This window comes from Ischnura elegans, chromosome 1 (assembly GCF_921293095.1).
Source record: "Ischnura elegans chromosome 1, ioIscEleg1.1, whole genome shotgun sequence".
Taxonomy (NCBI): domain Eukaryota; kingdom Metazoa; phylum Arthropoda; class Insecta; order Odonata; family Coenagrionidae; genus Ischnura; species Ischnura elegans.
This window is the reverse complement of record NC_060246.1, coordinates 88739747-88766620: the sequence shown is the minus strand read 5'-3', so window position 1 is coordinate 88766620 and position 26874 is coordinate 88739747. Positions and strand designations below refer to the sequence as shown.

Here is a 26874-nt window from a genome sequence, read left to right as displayed (position 1 = left end):
AGTTTAATTGGCCGACCCAGGTTTCAATATGTACACACTGTCCTTTTCAAAGGCCATTTCACCTTTGAAAATGTCATAGTGTACATGTCAAAACCTGTGTCTGTGAATTAAGCTTTTGTGGAACATACAACTCATTGTATCTTTTATTATGTTTCCTTTCTAAAATCAGAAAAATATCAACATTGTGTGTACTGCACCAAAACATTAGACAGCAAGATTTGATCAGTAGAGCCTCTAGTCTGTAGTGTGATACTTACCACGGAAAAATTGTGCTCTGATGCAGTTTCAACATCCAAAATGTCATTCATATTCACAGATATCCCGATGACAGTAAACTCCATTTTAGGTAAGTCATGGGCAAAAGCATAGTTTGGAAAATTTGAGGAAGGAATCATTGTTGAATCTTTCACTTGCTGTCTTATAGTGACGCTTGCGGTTAAATTTTTCCAAGAAAAGGGGTATGTAGCATGAAAATTCACACTATTCTACATCTAAATCATACCCTAAAAGCTGCCTTGATGGTGTGTGGCAGGGGGTGTAAGGACAGCAGCTGTTTACACATAAATATGAAGTGCTCTAACGAAGTTAGGACTAGCATTTATTAAAGTCCTTTATGATTCGGGGGAAAAAGGACTTTGCATATCTATCCATTTGGCAAAACATCTCTCTTAATTTATTACTTCTATCGGACCTGGAAATATAGTGGGGCTCTAATATAATGTTCTCCGTGTCACTCTTAAAGATATCCATTCTCATTTTCCAAGCAATCTAAGCCTAGAGCGCAGCCTCCGAGTCTCCAGCGGCTCCCATCCCAATTTGTTTAACATCTGGGTGGCGCTGTCTGTATGCCCGTAGCAGTTTTTGACAAACCGCGCAGCCTTCCTTAGTATTTCATTCAGTTTGCAGATTAAGTCTTTCTGAACCGGATCCCATACGCTCGCTGCATATTCAAGGTGCAGTCGGACCAGTGCAAAATAGCACCTTTCTTTTACTTTCTCATCTGAAAATTTTCCCACATTACGCTAGACAAATCCTAATCTCTTCAGGGCTATAAACACTCTATTATGAGAGCATAAAGTCGACATGAGTTTGGAAGATCTTCAAGGACCTTCAATGGACCTTCAAGGAGATCCTAATCTGGCTGCATTCAGACTTAGGGTTAAAGAGCTTAGGGTTATTTTTCCACCTCAATACCCAAAAGAAATGTGAACGCATCACCAAAACTACATTAAACACATTCAAAAAATTTTCAAACATAGGCACAAACCATTTATTGGATTACAAAATTTGGAATGAGGGATTTGTTTGGAGACAATCATCACAAATGTAAAATTATGAAGTATTCAACGAAAATTATATGATGAAGAGGTAGTTAATTTCTTCCACATAAGCAATGCAGACTTCCAGGGCTAGGTAAAATTAAAAGAAAGATATAATTGAAAGAACTTGAATCCACCCTCTGCCGATCATGTTATAGTAAATCATAATATTCCTAACTTTAATGAAAGAATAATTTTGTAGATTCCAACCCAATTAATATTTCCTGAGAATGTTTAAAATACAGCTATGGTTAAATTTAGCAACCAGGAGTTTCTAGATAATGAATGTGTTATGCTTACATGATGCTTCTTTGCTGAGGATCGCTTGATGAGAATGTAGATTGGCCTTCCCAAGAGAAGGAATGGAATACACAAGAGGGCAACAACAACCAGTACCGTTTGAACTTCTTGCTGCAGAGAAAAACAAAAGTTATATTTAAGAATTAATTATTGAACTCCTTTAGTACGTATGGAATGAAGCTTCAATTTTAAAGCTTACAAATATTATTATTAATATGGTAATGATAGAAATGAACCAACAAATACAGTATGTATTAATCACCTTTAGCATTAAAAATTATCTTAATCTAAGCGTAGGTGCCATGACATAATTTTGCTTTTGCCCATTGCCATTAAAGTAGACCCTTACTTCAGGATTGTACTAAATTAAATTATCATCCACAATGTCAACCCATCATGATGTGGGCTGTCTAAATACCAGGAAAAAAATGCCATTGCAATCCATGCAAGGGCATACCCAGGATCAAAACTAGGGGGGAACAAGCCATGGTTGTTCAAGTCAGTATCGGTAAGATTTAAGCATGGAAAAGGTGAATGAAACCAACATTTTAAGGAAACTGTAACAGCTCTTTATTTGTTTTTAAAATCATTTGCTTGAAAAAATAATATTTTCCTTGAAGACATTTGCGATTTTTGCTTCTAATGGGGGGGCAGCTGCCCCCTCCCACCCCTCGCTGGGTACGCCCATAAATCCATGGTATAGAATAACCAATAGATATTTTTTTTAATCTGCACCAAGAGTCTTGTCCCGACAATGCTGAGAAATGAAAGCCTCGTCTCGACCGCCGAGACAAGACTCTCGCACAGCACTACTGCGAAGTCCCCATAAAAACTCCTAGTACACCAATCATGAAGGGAGGGCCTCTTGCACCAGAAAAAGTCAAGTAATATATGGTATTCATGTAAAAAAAACTCCAAGAAAAACAAATGGTAATGATGATTCCAAATATAATATTCCAAATTCAATACTGTAGTATATATTCATCAAACAATTCCTTTACCTGATATGGATACATTGTGGGAAGACAAGGTTCCTCATATTCCATTGACTTAAACATCATCATGTTGATGAATGTGATTAGCACAGAAGGTGCACATCTGGTTCCCCACTCCAGTGCTATGTAAAAGAAAAAATATTTCATTTTTAAAAACCAAAATTCACAGAAATATAATAAGAGTTTTATAAAAGTAACATAAATCTTCAGCATTTACATACATATTAAACCAAAAAAACTAATTAAGAGCAATAAAAATATTAAATGAAAACACTCACGGTTGGCTGCACTGTATAGGACCCACTTCAAAATCATTAGGACGATCATGTACAGGAAAAGCAGAGCAAGAAAGAGCACTTGGGGGACAAACTGTAGAATTATGTTAATTGGCTGCTTGAAATACCTGCAAAACATAAAATATTATTACTCTAAACTTGATCGATAATGGAGGATATTGACTGAATTTCAAGGGCATTTCGATACCTCCACTGCAAAAATGCTCAACAACCGCCCACCGAATCAAATCCGCTCATCTAGTACAACAAAGGCTCCTAGATGGGTGGATTTGATTCAGTGCACGATTGTTGAGAGTTCATGCAGTGGAGGTATCAATTTAACCCTTCAGCTGTGGGAAACATACATGTATGAGAGAACCTGACACTGGAAAAGACATACAATCAGGGGCGGATCCAGGATTTTTTTCTGGGAGGGGCACAAGCAAGGCCGTATCCAGGTTTTTGTTCTGGGTGGGGCACAAGGATACCTCGTAATACAAAACGAACGCAATGATAATGGGACCGTATTAAAAATCATGCATATTTTTGAGGGTCTGGGGGGGGGCACGTGCCCCCGTGCCCCCCCCCTGGATCTGCCTATGCATACAATAATATACGACCATCCTATCTGATCAGTTCTCCTAGGCCTGTCTTATCTCCATGGTCCAAACTCTTTCTTTCAATAATGGAACAATTGGTAACCATCATTTCTTAGTTACATATGTCCTTTCATCGCTCATTAATGATTATACAGGGTGAGAACAATTGTGTCCCAAAATGTTAACCCCGCATAACTGATGCCAGCAGGAATCGAAATTACGAATGATGTTTAGGCAGTGCTGTAGTTGGGAAACATATTTAGGCTGTACTCACATAAAATTTGCCAACAGATGAACATGTATTATATATCCGGTCATGATTGAAATGTCTAACTCCAACTCTTACATTAGTTCCAAGTTGTGCCACAAGACTACTATGAACAGGTAAATAATAATTTCGGATTTTTCTTTCTCAAATCCATTGGACAATTTATAGTAGGGCTATTTTTTATGGATTTTAAAAAAGTAGATTAACCGGTACACTTACAATGAGTTTGGATTTTAAGGGGTACACCGTACCAGCCCAACTACAGCACTGTGTTTAGGTCATTAACACACCATTTTTTAACTACAGAGACTGTGAGCCAAGTGTTCCAACTGAACAAGTTTTCCTTTTTACCTGATGCCTTGGATACATCGCAGACTCTGGCAAGCAAAGCATTCAAAGTTACGAGTTTTCCTTAGCATCCGGCAACTGGGTGAACTTGCGGATATTCGCAGTACTTGGCTATAAGTTTCTGAAGTTTTTTGGTGGTATGTTTTGGACCTAAACATCATCAGTAATTTTACTTCCTACCGGCATGAATTACCCAGGGTTAAATTTCATGACCTAATTTTTCACCACCCCATATACCAATCCCTTACAGTACTGGCCTGTCCTTCAACTATTCTCCCCATGTACATACTCAGGTGACCTAATGCAATAATTATTTTAACTTAAGTTAAGGTGCATAGAAGAGTTTTAACCAAAGTTAGAAAACATCAACTGCTTTCTTTGGTGTTTGGTATCAAATTAAACCAAAATTTACGATAAAAGTTCAAATTTTACATGTGTATACAATGTAGTCAATGAAATTATTTCACCAAATTAACCGAATTCCCATTAATCCATCTCTATGTGGATCAAAACCTCCCTGGGGGCCTTATAGAGAAGGGTTGAAAGTGGATTTCAAGGATCTTCTATCTGCTCTGCCCCTCCCAGCAAAAAAAAGCTGTAGCCACCTAGGTAAATTTTGCCACACAGATAGGAAGACCTGTGATCTAGCTGTAGCAGCTGAAGGGTTAAAAAATGGTAACAACACTCCAGAGCACTAAACAGTACAAACATGCATTCCAAAAGTAAAAAATTTCAGATAGGATATGATAAACTCACACATGATTCCCAACACTAAGGCTCACACCAAACAGCATGTGGACCACGCCAATCATGATGGACAGCTTCATTTTGAATGAATTTTGAAAGATGATTTTATTTCCAGGGGCTAGCTGAGGGGAGGTAAAAATAAATGTATCATTGAAAAATCATCACAGAAACTTACTATTAATAAGTTCCAGATTTATTTTTCATGCATTAATTCATGGTGAAGGAAAATTAGTGACAATATTTTTGATGTTTTTTCATCATAGAAGCATAAAACACAAACCTGCCACGCGGGATCAAATCCAAAGGGATATGGATACTGGGAATAACTTTCTACATATGCTGGATCCAATTGTAACTCCAAATTATCCATAAGGGTTGATTCATTATATGGATTCTTCCAACTTGATCCAAATATATTAAAGGATTTTGAGAACACATCATTGTAAATCAAACCAGTATAAATGGAGAATAATCCCATGAGAAGGATAAGGTATCTTCCACCAAAAAATATGTTCCATATCTGAAAAAATGATTTAACAAGACATATATTAGAAACACACAAGCAAAAGATATTTTCAGTAACTTAAAAATAGCATTAAATCCAAACTTGCATTCAAGAAACTATTTAAGGCAGTGGCGGTGCCAGGGGTGGGCCAGGATTGACCCGGGCCCACCCAAAATTTTTAGTAGACTGCAAAAATATAAGGTTGTGGAATAGTACTGTGTTTTTATTTAACCATGAATATCTCATCGTTCCACCAAGTAACGCCTAAATCTGTTGATTTTATTTTTTTCGGCCCATTCAAATAAGAAAGACAAATTTCAGAATCAAAGTCCAAAGTTGAACTTTATTTTGTAAAATTGAAATAAATTTAACTCTGTTATAGGCATATGGAAAACCACTCTGTTAATTTGCTAAACAATTTTGCATGTATTGTACATATTTATTAAATTATATTTCACAGTTTTTCATTTTCTTCTCAGTGGAATCGATTTTTCTGTTTTTCAAGTGAATAGAAATTGAATGCACTCTCAAAAACACGTTACGGCCTGAGACCTAATTTGTTTTTGTTGGGTGGAATGTCAGAAAAGGGGTGCCATTTGTGCAATGACAATAAATATAAGTTTTAAATTACATCTTATATTTTGTATTTATACACGTTAACTCAGTGGCGGATACATATGGGGGGTGCAGGAAGTACGTACTTCACCACCCTTGCGGGGCCGCCCACATTGCCTAACATTGCAGAACCACAATTGAAAGTTTTTTATATCATAGGATGGCACTGTCTCATACTTGCATATTATCAGTTTAAATAAAAATTCCTAAACTTTGCATGTAACTTAATTACTTGTCGTTATGACAGAAGTAAAGGTAGCTTAAGATATCTTTTGTGCACTCCCCCTTGAGTTTTTTCAGTATCCACAACTGCCAAAATGATGTAAAATGTATATCCAGTCATGTCATTTTTCAAAAATTTTCCTGGGGAGGGGGAGTCATTCCCCCCAAAGCATTTTCCTAGTTATGCCACTGGTTAGGATGACATTATCTCATTGAGCCTAGAAGGTATGAATCAATAAATACATTTGATTATACCTTTTTAATGAGTGTAGCCTCCTCCCACTTCCTCATGACTATTGGGTTGATTAAGGCAGATCTATCAATTTCACTCCACTCTCAAGTATAGCTCAATAAAATAAAATTCTAGTTCCACTCCAACATCAACTCTCACACAATGCATGATAAAAAGAAGAACACAATGGTAATTTCCACACTTTTAATGTCACAACTCAGCAACCGACCATGGTTTCAACACGTAAGAGTCATTTTCAAGGTGAAAAATCCAGTACTCTCTCGGTATATATACCCAGGCCAAGGTAGGAGGTGGGGGCATATGGAATTAGGTGTGGGGGAGTGGGAGGGGATACGGTTATTCATACGGTCCATATGCCCCCACCTCCTACCTTGGCCTGGGTATATATACCGAGAGAGTACTGGATTTTTCACCTTGAAAATGACACTTACGTGTTGAAACCATGGTCGGTTGCTAAGTTGTAGCATTAAAAGTGTGGAAACTAATATTGTGTTCTTCTTTTTATCATGGATATAAAGAACTTCCACAAAATCGTGCCGGATACGATTTTATACATTCTCACACAATGCTTTCAATGTCCACAAAGTTCAAACCTTCTCTCCAGTAGTGCAGCGAGGGCAGAAAGGGGGGTCCGAACCCCCTTATCCCTCCCCAAAACATAATTAAAACAATTACCTTGATTCATTTAAAAAAATAAAACCACGAATTTATGAAATATTTCTTTGTAAAATAGAATGTTTTTAATTATGGAAAGTGTTTAAATTAATTTAAAACCCTCTACTTAGTAGCCTATTTTACAAAAATCCCCCCTTTACTTTTGGACCCCCTTAACAACATTCTGAAATGGATGAAATAAAAACACATAGGAGAGTCGTGATAATGACAATCATTTTCCCTATTTTTTCAGAATATTTTACCCTATGCATTAACGTCAAAGATGGATTCTTAACTTTATTTTGGTATCAATATTCAGACCTCATAAAAGCTAAAATGCAGTACTCTAAGCAGTTAAATGAATGAAGTAGTATTAGGAATTAAAAGTGTACATAATCTCCATAGACATTTGCCATAAATTGCTGGATATTTTTTTGGTAGAAGAAGATTATCTGGTATATTTGAATTGCTAACAGAGCTAAATTGTTCAGCCAAAGCCAATTTCACATGCAACTGATGATGATAAAATTACATACTTAAAACATTTAAATAAGGTATTGAATTGCACTATACTTGATTATGGATACACTAACCTCTCCTCCTTTTGATTTGGAAAGGCTTTTCTCTTGCATAACCATCCATGCAGCAAAGATAGTCACAATCAAACCATGACCACAATCTCCGAACATAACACCAAACAAAAAAGGAAATGTGATAGTTGAATACAAAGCTGAAATGAGATAAAAGAAGTAAATAATATTTCTATCAAAACACTAAAATGCAGAAATAAAACATTCACTAGAACACACACATTTTCACATACATTACACATACATACAATAATATTTTTATCAAAACACTAAAATGCAGAAATAAAACATGCACTATAGAACACATACATTTTCACTTTACTCCTTGGGTTACAGAGGCCAACTTACCAGGATTCAGTTCACGGTATGATGCCATACCATAGGCATCAATCACAACCTGGAAAGCATTAGTGAATTTGTTTGTTCGATGGAAGGTGGGAGGCACTTCTGATGTCTCTACCACATTCAGGAAAGATGGTATGGAGCTTCCACTGGTTTCCTGTTGAAAAAAATGTTTAAGTTTAAGTTTTGAGAGTGTGTAGCTCTTAAAAAAATGCAAATACATATATTCTTGCATTTTAAATAAAATGAATCAAGTCCCTTGAGTGAGCCTGCCATATTCACTCCACACCATACTCTCTGACTTGCTGCTTTCAGACTTTCATCTGTTTACCAAAATGAATGAGGAATTAACTGAGAATGTTTCACAAGTGACAAGAAAGTGAAAGAAGCAGTCAACAACTGAACCAAGGAGGTGGCGAAAATTTTCTTCAAGGAAGGGATTCCAAAGTTCATGAGTAGTATCTTCAGCATTGGTGAGAAAATTATCTTTCAAGAAATAAGCATCAAGGGGTCAAGCACAAGTACACTTTTAATTTTGCAATTACTTATAATTACCAATTACCATTTGAAAAATTTTAAAGTAGTATTATAATTATTTTGCTCCTGTATGATTTAATTGGTGACAATATCCTTTCAAATATGGAGTACTAACATGCAAACCAGAGATTTAATTATTAATAAATGCCATTGGATTTAATAATAATTAAAATATTTAATTTAGGAACTTAAAGTGTGAATAAATATTTTCATCCAAAAATTTACACTTCTGGATGAGATTAATACAACTGGAACTGCCTATTTATCAGCAAGTTTGGAATTTAAATATACACTTTAGATTACTAAAATGTAGAGATGTGCGAATAGTATCCGCGAATACTCGAATACCTCGAATATTAGAAAGTATTCGATATTCGAGGTTTCGAATAGTTATGCGAAAAGTACCGCCTCGAATACTTTGAATTTCGCGTCATACACTGTCGCACGCACGTCGTTGGTAGTTGACTCGGAAAAATGTAGAGAACTGTAGTCATTTAGTGCTCGCAGCGCCGTTTTACGCAAGTTGACGAATTACATCAAATTCGTGGATTTTAGCGGTGAAAAGAGTTCGACGAAGGGAACCGAAAATGGTCGGGTGAAAAAATCCGAAAATCCCCGATTCCCCCACCAGGAGAACCTCAGTGCCGTGGGATAGCAACCTTGGGGCATTTCCCATGATCCGCTATCCCCCTCCATTCAGCACTCGCCTCACCCACTCTGACGCTTTCCTCTTCTCCGAAATCAAACAAAAGGTCCCAGCTCGCGCAGGGATCGCATTACGAAGACACCTGCTTCGAAAAAAATATCGAGTTACGAGAACAATAAAAACGTGTTTCACGCCCTCCCCCTTTTTCTCACCCACTGACCTTTTTCTGGCTACCTGCTTCGAAGTTCCCCATTTCTGGAAGTCAACTGCTGCGGGAGTACCGTGGGAAACTTACATTAGCGCATTTCCCAAGATCCGGTATCCCTCTCCATTCAGCACTAGCCCACCCCTCTGAGGATTTCCTCTTCTTCGAAATAAAAAAAAGGTCACAGCTCGCGCAGGGATCATATTACGAAGACCTTAGCTTCGAAAAAATACCGGGTTGCACGAGAACATTAGAAACGTGTTTCCGGCCCTCCCTTTTCTCCCCCACTGACCTTTTTTTTCCTACCAGCTTCGAAGTTCTCCATTTCTGTGGAGGTCAACCGCTGAATCTGTGGAGGTCAACCGCTGAGTCATCTATTAGCACAAAAGGTGTCTAAGAATGACTTTCGTCAATTTATGTTACACCTTTATTGAATTGAAATATTAGTAATGTGCGCGTAATTTCAAAAAGAATAAGACCAAACACGACGTATTTCTGAGTTTATTTAAGCATTTTACGCAAAGAAATATATGTGAAAATACGACGGAGACTTAGCATTCTGGCGAAACTCGATATGAGCAGCAGAGCTTCTCGGAAGTTGATGCGGTATTTTTTTCCGAAAGTATATATCAAGTTACAATTAATGAGTGGTGCTATAAATCTTTATTGTTACAGTCCCAGACAAAGGGACATTTTCACAGAATATTTGGTTTCTCCCTGATAGCAATTCCAATTCATCTTCTTATCTCGTGAGAACTCCCAAAGATGGACTGAAAATAATTGAAGAAAATCCGGTGGAAAAGAGCTTGTATTTTGCAAAATGCCTCAGATTGTCAGCTAGCACTTGGCAGCAGGAGTGGGGGTAAAGCGATGTTAGTTGAATTAATTATATGCCCAATTGTTTCCATAAAATTAAAATATTCATTAATCAGCTAAATTCCTGTTCGAATCATTTAAAGTAAATCAAAATTACTCCCCAAAATCTTGTGTTGCCTGCTGTATAGGCAACCGAGTCAAACATTCCGGCATTCATCATTTAGTATTCGAGGTATTCGAAATTCGAGGTATTCGAAATTCGAGGTATTCGAATATTCGAGCAATGATTTAATATTCGAATTCGATATTCGAATTCGAGAAATCTGCTATTCGACCCATCTCTACTAAAATGTAATGATTACTTGCTCAAGCTTTGAAGTACACTAAAAGTAAAACTTACTTCATTAAAAATGTATGTATTACAAGCAGTGGTGGGGGCAAAGGGAGTGCGTGCCAAACATTGTAGAACCACAATTGCAAATTTCTCATATCGTAAGATGGTATTATCTTGTATGTGTGGGAAATCAGTTTGATTGAATCTTTCTTAAACTTTGTATGTGACTTGACAATTTTTTATTACAATATAAGCAAAGATAACTCAAGATATCTTTTCTTATATTGTATTTTATGGAGTTTTTTCTGTATCCGCTTTCCGATTACAAGTAAAAATTATCAAAGATGTAATCTTTAACAGTAATTCGATTACTTTTGATTCATTACATTGAATTCCTCACCTTTTAAAATTACATTTGATGTTATTTACCGAACCAATAAATTACAGATGATAGTGGATCTTTGGATCAACCCTCTCATCATAAATGCCCAAATTCCAATTAAAATGGTTGAATGAAGAGCGTTCTTTTTAGTTATAGTTGACCTATTTTCAGGAAAACACTTCAATGATCATCAAATTATAACTGAAACCAAAGTGCAGAAATTATTTGGCCTCACAAAATACCCTTAGGTTGACTACACCCAGTAGGTTTTAGAAATCCTTGAGCCATCATGTTCACCAAGAAAGCCTGAAATCGTCCACAAATACATCCCTTCTTCATTAATTACAATTTCTTGATCAGTTCCCTCATCCCAAGGTCATCTTTGCTTATGCGTAGTTGGCAATGTTAAACTCAAATATAATTATTCAATACTATATACATAAATTTATTATAATATAATTAATATTACATTTCAATGGTACTTTTGCCAGTTAAAGATTAGGTAGGTAATGAATCACATTGAGAAAAAAAGAGGAAATTTAAAAGCCATGTCAAATGCTCCAATCATAAAATTCAACAAAGCCACATTAAGCATAACAAAGATGATATTCAAAAATGCTTCGAAATGTATTAACATTTCCAATCTCTAAATAGAGCCAATGAATTGGTTCTATTTAGAGATTGGTAATGTACTCAATAAGTACAAATCATACTTACACTTTTATTGGCTAGAATATCCTTCACTTGTTGAAGATCTGTTTTCGGGACCCAACATTCACCAATGAAGCATTTATTTGTAACATCCAAGTTGAACATGTTCAAAGTGTGATAAACAGCTTTCATCTTCTTCACTTTAACCATCCAACTTTGGAGTTCACTTGCAATTCCGATGAGAAGTCTATGTTTCAGGTCTTTGGTTTGGTTTAACACCTAGTCAAAAAAAATAAGAATAACTAAAAAAATTTAAAAAGAATAAAAAAGCTTGATATGTCATAAAAATCATACCATGCTCAAGTCAGCCAGTCTTGTTCGCACACCTATGACCATCTCAAGTCGCTCTTCAGTTGTGTTAGGACACTGGTAAATGGATGCTCTGAATCCGGAACATACTTTCTTGACTCTTGACTTGAGCTGATCTCCTTGAAAAAATGCCACAAAGACATTCTTTTGTATTTCATTACCCTGTGAATAAAACAATGGTTATCCATGAGAAGCATTAGAATTTATTCACATCTCTAATATATTTTATAATATTTCTTGGAGTTTAAGTCAATGTAAAACAATATCATTATTACATATATTATATATTATTATTATTATTATTTTATTTTTTCTTTCATAGCCCTGAGGATGATTTAAAATAAATCGAAACGTTGGCTATAACTTGTTTTACATTGACCTAAACTCCAAGAAATATTATAAAATGTATTAAACAAGGTCAAGAATAGAAGAGGAAAAAAATAATAATAATTATCTCTAATATATGGAGTTCTCCTTCCAGAGCATCTTATAGTTAATTTAATTTACCTCATCCAAAAAGTACCATATTTCTCCAAAATATAGTTCCCTCCCCCCCTAATTTCGAGCCTTCAGTTTTGGAAAAAATTTTAATAAATGCTTAGGAATATAGTTTCCCCTTCAATTTTAACCATGGGCATTTTTGGAAACAAGGGGGAACTAACTATATTAATATAAATACGGTATGCGCTTGGTGTGCCTAAAAAGATTTGATATGCCCAATAGTACAAAAATATTTACATATTCTCCAATTCATGTCCCAGTACCCATGAAGAGAAGGTTGATAATGGAAACTAAAGAAAAATTAAGTGCACATGCATACAACACACAAAGAGAGCTGCCAAGTCTTTGCTTGATATCCTACAGATAACAAGTATCTCAATTCTCAACCTTTAACCCTTATGCAGTGAGAATTTTTTTTTAAATTTTGTATGCTGACTGCAGAAAAAAATTTTTTAAACGTTTGACCATTTCTCGACTACGAACGGCAGTTTCCCAAATTTTTTATTGCTACGAGGGTAGAGTCCAAGAGAACTTTCCCTCTCTGTACGAATCTCTAATGAAGCTGATTTTAATTTTGTTTAACCAGTATTTCTCACCGTTATCAATCAACCGCAAATATAATTTCCGGGGGTTCACCCATAGAATGCAACCTATCAGCAAAAAAATCCCAAGCATATGTATGTATGTAGTTACATTTTCAATTATGCATTGATATTTTCTATTTTTATTTGCCGGCAGCTTCAAGGTAGCCTTTGAAAAGAATCTGGCAACGAGTATCAGCTGTATAGTGAGGGTCGATAACTTTGCTTCTAAATTTATGGATGACTGAAATATGAATATAAATTAGAAAATAAATAAATATCATACATCCAAATCAAACAACATTCACTTTAATGCTACAAATTACTGTCCACTAACCATTACAAAGGAAATGCCCAAAGGCACCTCATGGTTGTATGAAAATTTAAAAAACCATAACATTTTAAAGAACCAGTTCATAACCACAAAATATGATTCTTTTGGAAACTATTATAAACTAGATTAATAAATAACTATTTTTTAAAATTATCATATTCTCAAATTCTCATGGAGATATAATAGGGTATTAAGTGTTATATTATGTTTCTCCTGAGCCGGAATGGTAAAGCTACATAAACTTTTCCCTGAAAGTATGAAGATAAACATGGAATATTTGGCTTCGATAAATACTGTTGTTTATTGTATTCATATAACCTTATCTTAGCTAAATCACATAAAAAGAGAAGGCTCTGAACATGGTTGAATTGTAGATAAACATCTTGAAAAAAGTATGCTAAATTTTATGCAAAATGCAAAGTTTTTGGAGAAAATTATAAAGACTTGAATAGTTATTTTCCTTCTGAAGTCAACCTAAAAATACAGGAAATACGAAGTGACATCAATATAGGTGACATGGACTGCAAAATGACAAGGCCACCAAAGTTGGGGATAGCATACACCTCTAAAACCTCTCAAAAAACTGGATTGATCGAGGAAAAGACATAGCTTGAGGCCCTTGGGCAAGTTACTGTTAATTTTTAAATATCATATTTATAAACTTTAAACCAAAAAAGAAAAAAATACTTGCAGTTTTAGGATCTTCTAAAGGCTCCTCAATTTCTGCCTGACGCAGGAATACATTTCCTCTGGATATCCTCCACAGCATCTTTTCAAACCCTGGAACCCTCTCACGTGGAATAACACCAGCCACAAAACTAAAATGAAAAAAAGTCTACATTTGATTTTATTCTTTTTTTAAAGAGCTGGTTGCATTCAAATACCCAGCATAAAATTTGTGAATTGCAAATGCATCTGCATAGATTCATCCATAACAGCAGTGAACAGAGATGTTACTCTGTTGTTTGAGGCATAAGGGCAGAATTAGGACTCAGGAGTCCTAATGTGAAGAGCATAGCAAATATCCTAGGACTGGGATGAATACAGAAGGGAACTTCAGACCATCCTCTGAAGACAGCAGGAGCTTATACCACTAAAACAGATTGGAATTTAATATTCCTTGAGAGATGAGTTCTATCAATGAAAGAATTGACTCTATACTGTTCTCTCAATAAGCAAACTTCAGCAGTTGGCTATTCACACTTGTCACCCACTGGTTACCTTCTTAGCACTGGTACTTTTTGCATACCTGTGGCTCAGGCATGCAGCTAGGAATTAAGGGTATGGGGGGTTTTAGGAACAACTAATACTGGGGGGTATGGAATACGGGAGGTGTGGGTGCTCTCAATTTTAAAATTTCTCTGAGTTCTGGAGGGGAGTTTTAACCCCCCCCCCACACTGCGCCACTGTGTGGCTCACCTTTTTAAAATGACACAGCATGGGAAAGGGAACACCTTCACCTGGGAAAGGGACAAGAAAGAGATCAACATATTGGTCTGAGGCAGTTATTACAGAAAAACTGAAGGAGGAAACAAGAAAAGATACTGGAACTCTTAAGACTAACATAGGTTTACTAGCTGTTATTGATTGGTAACTGCCATTAATGTACGGTTCGCACGATTGTGCATTGCGGGTGACTCCCGTAAAAGTTATCACCGCGGCTAGTCCCGGTATACTTTAAACTACAGTTGGTACCCCTGACCAGAAGGTGGTCAGAGCAGGTGTGTGTTAACCTGTATAATTATGTGGTGAGTTCCGTTGTGAATAAATTGAGTTTAAAGCAGTAGTAAAGTCTTGAATAATTAACTGTATACTTTCAAAGTTTAAAGTACACAAGAAGATAAAACACTAGCCAAAATCAGTTTACTACCTTTGGACAAAATTAATACTTTTAGATATTTGAACTTATTGCATTTAAAATACATATACTGCTTATAATTTTTCTACTGCTGCTAAAGCTAGAAATTGTAAGAGTATTTACCTTAGACGAGCTCTGGATAAATTAGCAGCTCCTTGGTCTTCTCCAATCAAAGCTTTGGTTTCATTAAAGCTGGATGTACCTTCTTGCTGAAAATTAAAAAAAAATACATAAGCATAGATAAAATTGATCATAAATCTTGCAAAATATAGCCTTAAAATGAACATGTTTAGAAAAAAATTAATAAAATACCCCATTTAGCGTAAATAAAGGGATATCAAACTTGAATTATCTAGGTTTTCTTAAATGAATTAACTTAAAGATGCAATAAAGAAGAACTGTTTCTCATCACCCAAAAAGAAAAACTTCATAAATTCACATTTCAAAGTTACGGGTATAATTGATCACTACTGACGTGTTTTCAACAAAAGCATATGCAAATTTCCACAATATTACAAATAATATTCCGAAAAAAATTGCCATAGCATTAAACAGAGTTATTTTTCTCATTTTCAAACAACTATTGGCCTGAAGAAATACTTAAACTAATAACGGCGGTACCACAGTTGAGTCCATCGATCATATGAAAAATTTTGAAATATTCACTCAAGATTCTGGGGCGTAGCCAGAATGATGTGTGGCGGGATGCCCGTCCTGCAGGATCATGGGGGTGGAACCCCCTCTAGGAGAATATGTGAACATTTTTATCCCTAGAAACCGTATTTTATGCTATTTTGGCACTTAAAATTACACAATTGATAGGTCGCTGGGAAGCTGTTTTGCTTGAACATATTGGTAGAGTAGAATAAATTTGTTTTATAGGTTAATATTTTTCTGCTAATATAAATTGGTTTGGGGGAGGCACGTGCTCCCTGTACCCCACTTGGCTACACCACTGTGAAGATTGCATGCAAAAAATAATGGAACTGCCATTGTGTTTTATGAATCAGTACATCTACATGCAAACCAAAGTAACTGGTCCCAAAACTATTTTCCCATCGACAATACCATATGAATACATAATTACTTCAAAAATACCTGAAGAGGAATTTTATCATAAAAAATGAAATTCCAAACCCTTTAGATAATTATGCATCAAAATTAGCAAATTAGTTATGCATAGTTAATAGTACATTATAGTTACAAACAAGGGTGCAGCTAGGAATTAAGGTTAGGAGGGGATTTAGGTGCAACTAATAATGGGGTTTCTATGGTTACGGAATACCCGCCAGGGTAAGCGGAAGATGCAGGGGCCCTCCCCAGAAAAGTCCTCTATATTATTTCTACTGTATAGATACTTTTTTCTCAACTTATACGCAACCAAAGTCTACAAATGAGGTACCAAAATGCACAGAATTTATCAGAGAACATGCGACAGCATATCTTACTTCCTAAATATTGCTATTGTTTCCTAAAATTGTTTTTTTTTATAAAAAAAAAATAAATGATTCCAGCAAGAATGTTCTCATTCCAAGAATACAGTTAACGCCATCAGATCCCTCCATGCCTTTTCATTTGACTCGCAGACAATTTCCCATTAAGGTTTCCTATGCGATGACTATTAACAAGGCTCAGGGTCAGACTTTGCAAAGAGCTGGCTTATTCCTGCCTGACCCTGTATTCTTTCATGGCCAACTTTATGTAGCATTCTCTAGGGTAAGATCTTTTCAAAAATGTTTTGTTAATATTAAGGAAAACGCTAAACAAGTATTAACAGAGGATAGTGTTATTACTTCCAATGTTGTGTTTAAAGAGGTCCTCTGACCTCAATTTGTACATGAATATTCCAATTAAAATTTGTACATAAGAGCCTGCCTTTTTTTCTACATTTTGAAATAAGAAACACGCCTATCCCTCTGTGGACCTGCATTGAAAAGAGCGGGGGAAGCCCGCTGGGAGCGGGCGCATCATGCTCGTTTTAAGATAAATGGTGAGTGTTACGGCTTTCTGAGGGATATTTTATAATTCCTTACACTATTCTATAGGTAATAATAATGCATTGAAGTGAAATGGAATTAACTTAAAAATTTCTGTGAGCTCTGGGGGGGTTTTATCCCCCAAAACCTCCCCTTCCTGCACCACTGGTTACAGAGGCATGTAGGTGCATATGTATTTAAAAAATATTCTGCTAACTTCCGGATTGTCCACAGATTAATGGCTATGATAATTAAGTTACCTCAGCAAACAGTACTTGTGTCTTTTCCAAAACATGCTTCAGCTCAGTCAATTCAACAAAATTGGATTTTAGAGCTATTGAGCTCTGACTGACTTCTTGTAGCTCTCCCTCGGTCTTTTCTAGGTGAGCCTGTAATGTTTACACAATAGTTATGATTCATTAGCAAATATTAACAGAAAAAAAGACACAGATTGTCATATTTCTATACCCACCCATCACAAGTTGTAAAAAGTGATGATCCTTTAGTGGTATGCAGTGCAGAAAAAATTAACCGAGTCATTATTAGTTAACAAAGGTGAGATTATTAAGCAAGTAGCAACATGAAACTTCACTTCAGAAATTTGGAAAATTAGAAAAAAATATTTCCCTAAAGGAAATACTAACCTTGCAATACAAACCAAATTTTGATAACCGTAATAACCATTGGATACTGATAGTAATGACCCATCTTTTTATTAGTTCAACCATATTATGTAGTTCATTTCATTTTATCATGGGAGAATAAAGCACAATTCAAAGACTTTTTACTTCCCTGACATTTAGTCAATTGGGCAAAGTCTTGTTTCTTGAGTTTTTGCGTAACAAAACTTAAATCATTGCACAGAAAATTGAATGTGCATTTCTTTACGGTTGATTAAGTGGAATTACAACTTACAAACGAATACCAAAATAAATGCACAACTGACTGATTTAGGTACATGGATAGGGGTTACCGAAACAATTAATAGGTACCATCAGATTGAAAATATACCTCAAGCTCAAGGATTTCTCTGGAGTTAGGAGCCGTCGGAAGAGTATCCAGTTTTTGGGTTAACAATCCATCCTTTCCAATCTCATTTTCCATGAAACGAAGTTTCCTCTCCATTTCGTTGGCAGATTTTACTGCAGAGACAAATCTTCTCTGGAAGGTATTTAGGTTGTTATTCATCTGCAAAAGTTGGATGAAAAATAGAAAATTAATAAGCATACATACACAATATCCACCACAAACACTCTCAATTTTTGCACATTATAATTTTCGTGAAGATGGACAGTAAATAATATTCAGAACTGGAATGTTATACATTCTTGCATTAGAGAATTTAAAAATATTTTTTCCAGTTAAATAGTTCATCAGAGAAGGATCAATGAAAAGAGGCTCAGAACAGAACAAAGCTAATATCCTTACATAATTCTTTTAATCTTTGGATTCCTCTTCAAATATTATGGAGGGACCTATACATGGGTGAAGGTATGTATGTGCAATTTTTACAATATAATTCTTCATTTAAGAATAAACTCATAGGAAGAATTAATTAAATATACAAATAAATCAAAGACAGATAATTCTTTTAACCATGTGACCATTCAAACTTAAGAATCACTAATAATGAAAATGAAAAATGTAACAACTCATGAGACAAGATAAAATTTGCCAAAAAGTTTCTGTGAATATTGTTGCCAGAACGATAATTACACAAGTAATGTTAAAAATCTCTAAATTATAAAGTTCACTCAGCCATTGAAAATATACTTAAATGACAAATAAATAAATTCCCTATTTTTACCCGATAATAGGAGGCAGAAAGGGATGGATGGAACAAGTAGTTAACAGGCACGGGATGTTGGAAACATTCTTAGAGAGTAGAATATTGGGTAAATGAGGGAGAGGAAGGAATAGAAGGAATTTTAGATAGAATGGAAGGGAGTAGACCTTACTGTGAATTGAAGAGGAAGGTCAATGGAGGAAGGGGAGGCTGCCAGAATGCTTATTAAATACTACAAGAAAAATTAACTTAATCAGTAGAATACCCTAATAATAACAATAATGGGTGCACGAGGGCTTTATATGGGGTGGTTACAAATAAAAGAAACATAGTAAGTAAACTTTACTTAACGAAATGCATACCTCATAATCGACGGTTTATTTTTTGTGATGGATTACCAACTAAAAATTATGCCACCATTTTGAAATATTCAAAGTAAATAAGTAAACTGTTGCCAACATTTGCCTGTATTTTAAATATTACAAATTTACCTCTCACTATTTATTACGATGGTGATGATGATGATATTTGTTGGAGGTAACTGACAGCTAATGTTAATTGCGCTATGAAGGAAGGGAGGAGAGAAACTCAGCGTTGGCACTAGCCCACTCTTAACGACACGCCCGGGTTTCATAACATAGTTAAGTCTTTAGGTCACCTAATGTAACTATGCTATGAAACCCGAGTTATAAATCCTTTTTTTAAATATATTAGTGAACCTTACAAAGTTTATTATTTCATTTTCCATAATGGAAAGGTTTCACACAGTTAAGCCTGAAGTTATCAGTTATGTTTTATGTGAGTAATCCTTCACAAAAGAAGACCTATCGAGGGAAGGTATGTGTACTCATAAATGCCCATCAGTGTCGGATCCAGAATAGGGATGTTACCTAAGCTATATGAAAAAATATTTCCAAAATTTTCAGGTAAGGAAATGTTTATATTTTTCCTCTTACTTAATATAAACCGAAAATACGAAATTCGTCGTTTTGACAGAGCGTATTGCCGCGGGGCGTTCTACCTTTTTTTGCAACTTCATGGGGGGGTGGGCATATAGCCCTTTTAGCCCTTCCCCCCCATAGATCCGCCACTGATGCCCGATTGTTTTCACTGACACATCATATTTTCTCACAAATGAACCGCCCTTCATACGATCCGTTTAGGAAGAGAATACTACTTGAATTTGACGTCCATCAACACCGCAACGTGAACAGTCTTCGCTTACGTCACGGAACTGCAAAATTCCAGATTCGCCGAGATCCGCCACCGTCGAATAGGCCGCTTCCGGCTGAAGGAAGAGCTCGCACAACACCATCTCCTCGCTCCGTAAGTAGGACCCCATGGCGAAATGATGGGTTGGCTCTCGAGGCGCTCGCGAAGGATGACGGGAAGAGTAGTTAACTGCGGCCGCAATGCGGGGAACTCAAGTGGCCAAGCTCCCCACGAGTGCTCTGCGAAATGAAGAAAAAAGGGATCTCATTAGTAAGGACCACATAGACAAACATTACTATTGAGGATTCTCATGTACTGATGATGATTTACGTCTCAGGCAGAGGTGTCATGGTGCCGGAACGCGCCGGAACGCCGTTCCGGCACTGGTTAACAAAGACATAATAGTCAAATAACACTTTTAACAATTTGGCTGCCTCAAAATTACTAATATATATATTCTTAACCAAAACAATTTTAAAAATAAAATTAAAATAATAACTTATATTAAAAGAACAAACAAAGTGATATTTCACACCTAAAAAAAGTTAAGGGAAGTGCGTTCCGGCACTGATAATTTAGCTATGACGTCACTGGTCTCAGGGTGTGTATGAGAATGATGTGAAAGAGCGATGCACCTTCATAAATGGGACGCATTAGCAGTCGCTGAACATTACGCCTCCAGCCCTGGGCATAAAATAATGATTAACCATACGCGGGTGCTGGATTTAATATCCACACCCTAAACGCGAAGCCGTCGAAATCGCGAGAATGCCAAATAATTTCAATATGGTTATATTAACCTCAGCCGGATATGGAAAGGGCTCCTGTCCCAATCTAATGCTCAACGGGTAACGCCTTTCGGGGGAAATTAAAATTGGGAAAACAATGGGATAACGTATCCTACATAAGATCGGGACGAGAACGTTTATTCTTTTGAAAACGCTCCCAGTAGGAGACGTGAAACGATGAGCGAAAAATGTTTTTAACGAACCATTTCCCGAAAGGAACTTATTAAAGGGATAAAAGAAGCTGCGAAAATTGCAAACAAAAATTGATATGCGAAAGTGTTTGCCAACGTTTCGATATATTCCTCACATCTTCTTCGGGAATTTGATATGTGCTAAGGGTCCTCTTGGATCATTGCTTAAATTTACCATTTCTGATATTCCAATCGCTGCGTTTCTGTTTGATTTGGTTACGCACCTTACTTTCCCTGATTCTTTATCTTGCGTTTCTTTATTGTTGAATGATCAATTCATCCCTTTAAAATCATCTTCATCTCATTGAAATAATGAAAATATTCAGTATTTTGGGATTATGATAAGTAACGGTAATGCAAATTAATCATTCTATCGGTTAGGCCATATACTGTGCATGACAAAATTTGATAGAACTAAAGGATATTCATACAATTCCTTCTTTAGGCTGCTGGGGTGTGGTGAAGGCACAGCGGAGAGATTTGTGGGATTTACACCACAGGTGTCCGTCTGTGCAGACGACAGTTTCGCCGGCATTGCAGCTGGCTTCTTCTTTATAGGCCGACTTTTGACCTAAAGAAGCCAACTGCAATGCCGGCGAAACTGTCGTCTACACAGACGGATACACGCGTTGCAATTCCCGTAAACCTCTCCGCTGAATCTTCACCACATCTCGGAAGCCTACGCAAGGAACTGTATGAATATCCTTTAATTCTACCAAATTTTGTCATGTACAGTTTATGGTCTAACCAATAGGACGATTAGTTTTCATTGCCGGTTTCTTTACATAATACCGAAAGAAGCATTTTGACCCGCGGTGTTCATAACTTGGACACTTACACAGCAAAATGCAAAAAGGTCAGTAAAAATTAGATGAAATTATTTATCTATTTCAATTTTTTTCGAAATTTCACATTTTGGCCCAGAATTTTGTGAGAATTGCTTTGAAAAGGATAAAGTTTGAGTCAGTTATAGTTTCCTAATTATATTTCATTCAAAAGTAATGCAGCCGTAAGTTGCAAGCGAGAGGTACGAATTTTTCAGGTCCCCTATGAGTAGGAGCTTAAGGTAAATTTATTTTAATTTGTATTTTATAAATTGTAATTCACTGAGACAGGTTAATGGTATTTCATATTTTAACAGAGTATTTTATTTTTATAAAATACTCTCAAGAATAGTATGATTACAAGAGAGTAATTATCTATATATATAAAAGAAAGTCGAAAATCGTGTTAGTTAGAACACTTAACTCGAGAACGGCTGTACCGATTTCAATGAGATTTGGTTCTTTGGATTTGTCTCAGGCGGGGTTAACATATAGGCCATTAAAAAAAGGATAATTTCACCAAAAAAATTCATCTCTTTCCTATGGACATGCTTTTAGGAGTTATAGTAACACAACAATTGATAAGTCGGTCAAAACTACAAATTAAATAATTTGTTTTGTTTTTACCACTTTAATAACTGAATTTAGTAACAATATAACATTTTAATTACTAAATATATTCAAAATATTAATTAAATTGAAATTACATTTTTTAAATTTAATTCGAGCTGATTATAAGCCCAGCCGTGGCCCAGCTCGAGTTGACACTTCACTACCGTGTTTGTAAACAAATCTCCAAGCAATTGTTGACAAACGGTAATGTCCGTGTTCCTGTCGAGGAATCGAGTAGTTTGCTCATCAACAAAGAGTTCCAGAATATGATTGATCACCAAAAGAATCAAAGATGGTTGATTTAGCGAGCAAGAACGAAGATGTGGATGACTAAAACGAGGTAAATTCAAATAGTTCGTACTCTGCATGGATTCGAATCTTTTAAATGTGAAACAAACGAAGACGAAATCACCAACTATCTATCTGAATATTTTAAGTCCTTGGACGTATCTGGCTTACCAAGGCACGATTTACAGAAAAATGTAGTTTCTGTGCTCATGATCTTTCGAAGCCTAAACCAACCATAACTATCCAACGGAACGTGTTTGATCATTAAAAAAATTGGTGATGAATGTGATTCACGCAACTTTACTCAAAGGAAAATTCAAAGGTTAGGAAGTCCTCATTCCGTAGATTCCATGATCTCAACTCATATGCTCTTTTGAGCTAAAACGTATTCAATTTACAATTCGTGTTGCATTCGTGATAACGATTAAAAAATCGCATGGTCATTCTTTCAGTTTTCGTGTTGTTTGTGCTCATGTGCTAATGAAAACCCATGATTTTCTCATGGTCAATTTAGCGTGCTATGTTCACGAGTCGATAAACCATCCTCTGTATTTCATCCTTCGCTTCAAGTGCGTAGCTAGGATAGGGGGTTTTGGGCGCAGCTAATACCACGGGTCTGTAGGGTATAGAAAACTTGCTAAGGTAAGCGGGAAGTGTGGGGGCACTTCCCTCAGACATTTTTTTAGATAAATGGTTCAAAATAGTGGCTTTTATGGCTGTGTGAATAGTTAAATATGTTTTGTTTGTTAGTCATCCGTCCCCCTAATATTAATAACAAAATCTTTCATAAAAAATTCTCTAAGCTCTTGGGGGGGGGGGGGGGGTTTATCCGCCAAAACTTCCCCTCGCTGCGTCACTGCTTTGATTCGCTATATTTATTTAGCTTCATCCGCTTCGTCTTGCGCCTGATAACAAAACAAAAACTGTTGTTTCTCAGAAGGTGCTTGACGCAAGACATTAAACCCGAATGTGTAGGGCTCACCGTGGTGCGTTTACGCATGCAGTACGTTTACGCAGTGCATTTTTTCCAAACAGAGATACTAAAACTGGCGCGCCTTCAGTCATTTAATGCGAATGCTGCTTCATAGGGGCTTTTCTTGCACGATTTTAAGCAAGCGTCGGTCTGGGGTCGTGTCAACCTGCCCCCTGAATGGACCTAAAAACATTTTTTTACAGCTAATTACGCAAATAGCCAACAACTGAATGCGTATAATTTTTATTTCATGAACTGCTTTATTAAACCACAATGCCCAAAATTTCTTAAGCTAAAACGTAAGAAAATTTGTTGAAAAAATCCGCGTAAACGTGCTCCGATTCACCCTATGTAGATTCAATAAAGAAAATGTCTTTCTGACAAGCAATTTTGGTACTCATTTACGTAGTTTTATTGAATTTGTACCCTTATTTTATTATAATAAATTAAACATGATTAAAAACGATACAGCCGCTCCTGATTTATAAATGGTGTAAGTAAACTGTAAGTTCATTGATTGTTAGGTGGTACGAAGTTCGCCGGGTCAGCTAGTACAAGTATAATTAAAAGAGAATATTGTAATTTTATTTGGAATTGACGAAACAAAATCCATGAGTTATTTGCCATTCGAATTTGAAATAATATTTTGAATAATATTTTTTAAATACAACTGATATGTAATTCGCCCATCTCTGGTACGCAAAAAATCTAGAGTTCGGTTTTAACGCTAAATTAAACTTTCCAAATACATGCAGCCCATCAAAAACCTTGATCAGCGCAAAGCAAATCCTTGGCGAAAGGAAACTTTGCTTTATCTTTCTCGTTTTACGACACTGGCGTGAGGCGGAAAACGATAAAAGAATATTTATCATTGGGTGGGTCACCGGATGAATCATGTCAAGAAAATACCTGAAATAGCGGAACAGAGTCTTACAGATATGATGTGAAGGGAAGAGTTATTTAGGCTCGTCATAATCTTAAAAAAAATAGTCGCTTGAGGGTGGGGTTTCTATTTGGAGGGAACAGAGAAACAAGTTGGACACACTGTTTCGAACCCAAGAAACGATTATACCGATCTACAGCTATATCTACGTACATACTACCCTGCAAGCCGGCTAAAATTCGTATTGCAGAGGGTGTTAGGACACCAGCCGTTTTCACATAAAAATGAAATGCGAAATTACAATAAGCATTTATTAAAGTCTTTAATGGTTCGGGGGAAAAACGAATGCCCATATTTATCCGTTCGGCTAAATATCTCTCTTAATTTATCACTTCTGTCGGACCTGGAAATGTAGTGGAGATCACATATTATATTCTCCGTGTCACTCTTAAAGTTATCTATTCTCAATTGTTAAAGCAATCTAAGCCTAGCGCGCTACCTCCAAGTCTCCAGCGGCTCCCAGTCTAATTCGCTTAACATCTGGGTAACGCAGTATCTACGCCCGCAGCAGTTTTTGACGGAACGCGCATCCTTCCAAGGGCAGTAAAGGGTGAAACAATTCTGAAAAACATTCGATCCGTCATTTCGGAATCAATATCGCGGGCCCAGCACGCTTGGATGAGGGCCATATTAGTCGAACACATATTTTTTTTAAATGAAAGGTAGTTGCACTTTTCTTCGATTATTTAATGCATACGACGCGCTTCGGCTCACAGAGCTATCATCCAGTACTGTCTTGTACCAGATGATAGCTCGATGAGGCGAAACGCGTCGAACGCATTAAATTATCATGGAAAAGTGAAACCGCATTTCATTTTTAATGTATCAAACTTCCACTATATCACGCCTGAATCGGCTCAACTTGTAGGGCGTAGAAGTGATGGTTCTACTGTCGCTTAAAAATCATCAAATGCGCGCACACTACTTGCTCGTTGATACCTAGATCCAGCGCCGGATTTAGGATGTGGGTGGACCCTGGGTCCATTTTGGTGGAAGGCCCACTGTTTCAAGGTGTTGCAATTTGTAACATTATAATGCAAGTTGTATAATTTTCAGAAAATTTATTAACAATATACGAGCATAATTTCGTATAATCTTATTATCTGATTACAATTACTCTTACGAGATTATAATATGTTTTAGATTATAATCTCGTGTATACATATAACTAATGCATTACAATCCAGGAACTTTCCTTGATTTTTGTGCTGCAAATTCGGCGATTATGGTGCTTCACTTCGAATCGCCATATACAAGATGGTTTTTTTTCTATTTTTCCGATTTTGTGAGATTTACCTCTATACAGTCGAAAGGTTCATGCTTGGTGGGCACAGGGCCCGATCTCCTCGCCCCCCCCCTTTGAACCGCCCCTGCCTGGATCGCCGCAAAGGAATTCAAGCAAAATATATGTATGGAATACATAAACGCGTTTATATTGCCATAAGTTCGTGACGATTCCACCGAGTAAATTCTCCAACGTTTTATTCTATTTCAATGACCCAGCACCATCATGAGGTGACCCCTGACGTATTACTCTAACCTTTGAAACGCGATAAACAAAAATTAAGCTTGTAGCACAATTATTGTATGTTTTTGATTTCATCGCCTTCCATCGTACCGTAATATTATCGTAACATACCGTAATAAATAATAATAAATTCATGATTTGATCAATTTACGATACCCATGACAGTAATGGAACCCTAATGGTGTCGCGATATTTTGGACAGGACTCCATCGAAAAACGAATGTCTGTGAAGATGAGGCCATTATTCTATATTGTACAAATTTCCTGCATTGATGCATTTCACCATGATATTATAAAACTTAGAGCGAGAAGAACTAAAATTAGTGGCCGATAACTGCGTCTTATGACCAGTGGCGGATACATATGGGGGCGTAGTGGGCGCACCCTCTCCCCTTGCAGGGCCGCCCGCGTTGCCGAACATTGCAGAACTACAATTGTAACTTTTTTATATCATAATATGGCATTGTCTTGTATATAACATCAGTTTAAGTGAAACTTTCCTAAAAT

The 26874-nt window shown here is 36.4% G+C and overlaps 1 protein-coding gene across 1 annotated transcript in view; it reads right to left on the bottom strand.

Annotated features, from left to right (window-relative positions):
• The window catches only part of LOC124165501 (V-type proton ATPase 116 kDa subunit a1-like), a 60129-nt gene that overhangs the window by 11490 nt on the left and 21765 nt on the right, over window positions 1-26874 (bottom strand). Inside the window, exons 2-15 of the mRNA XM_046542944.1 lie at window positions 20234-20459; window positions 18234-18410; window positions 17483-17611; window positions 15370-15455; window positions 14080-14206; window positions 11958-12134; window positions 11670-11882; window positions 8039-8189; window positions 7694-7830; window positions 5132-5371; window positions 4861-4973; window positions 2893-3017; window positions 2621-2736; window positions 1620-1730 (exon numbers count right to left, since the gene is read on the bottom strand). Coding sequence (XP_046398900.1) covers window positions 1620-1730; window positions 2621-2736; window positions 2893-3017; window positions 4861-4973; window positions 5132-5371; window positions 7694-7830; window positions 8039-8189; window positions 11670-11882; window positions 11958-12134; window positions 14080-14206; window positions 15370-15455; window positions 17483-17611; window positions 18234-18410; window positions 20234-20350 — 2019 coding nt within the window. The 5' untranslated portion in view covers window positions 20351-20459. The remainder of the gene's footprint in view (window positions 1-1619; window positions 1731-2620; window positions 2737-2892; window positions 3018-4860; window positions 4974-5131; window positions 5372-7693; window positions 7831-8038; window positions 8190-11669; window positions 11883-11957; window positions 12135-14079; window positions 14207-15369; window positions 15456-17482; window positions 17612-18233; window positions 18411-20233; window positions 20460-26874) is intronic.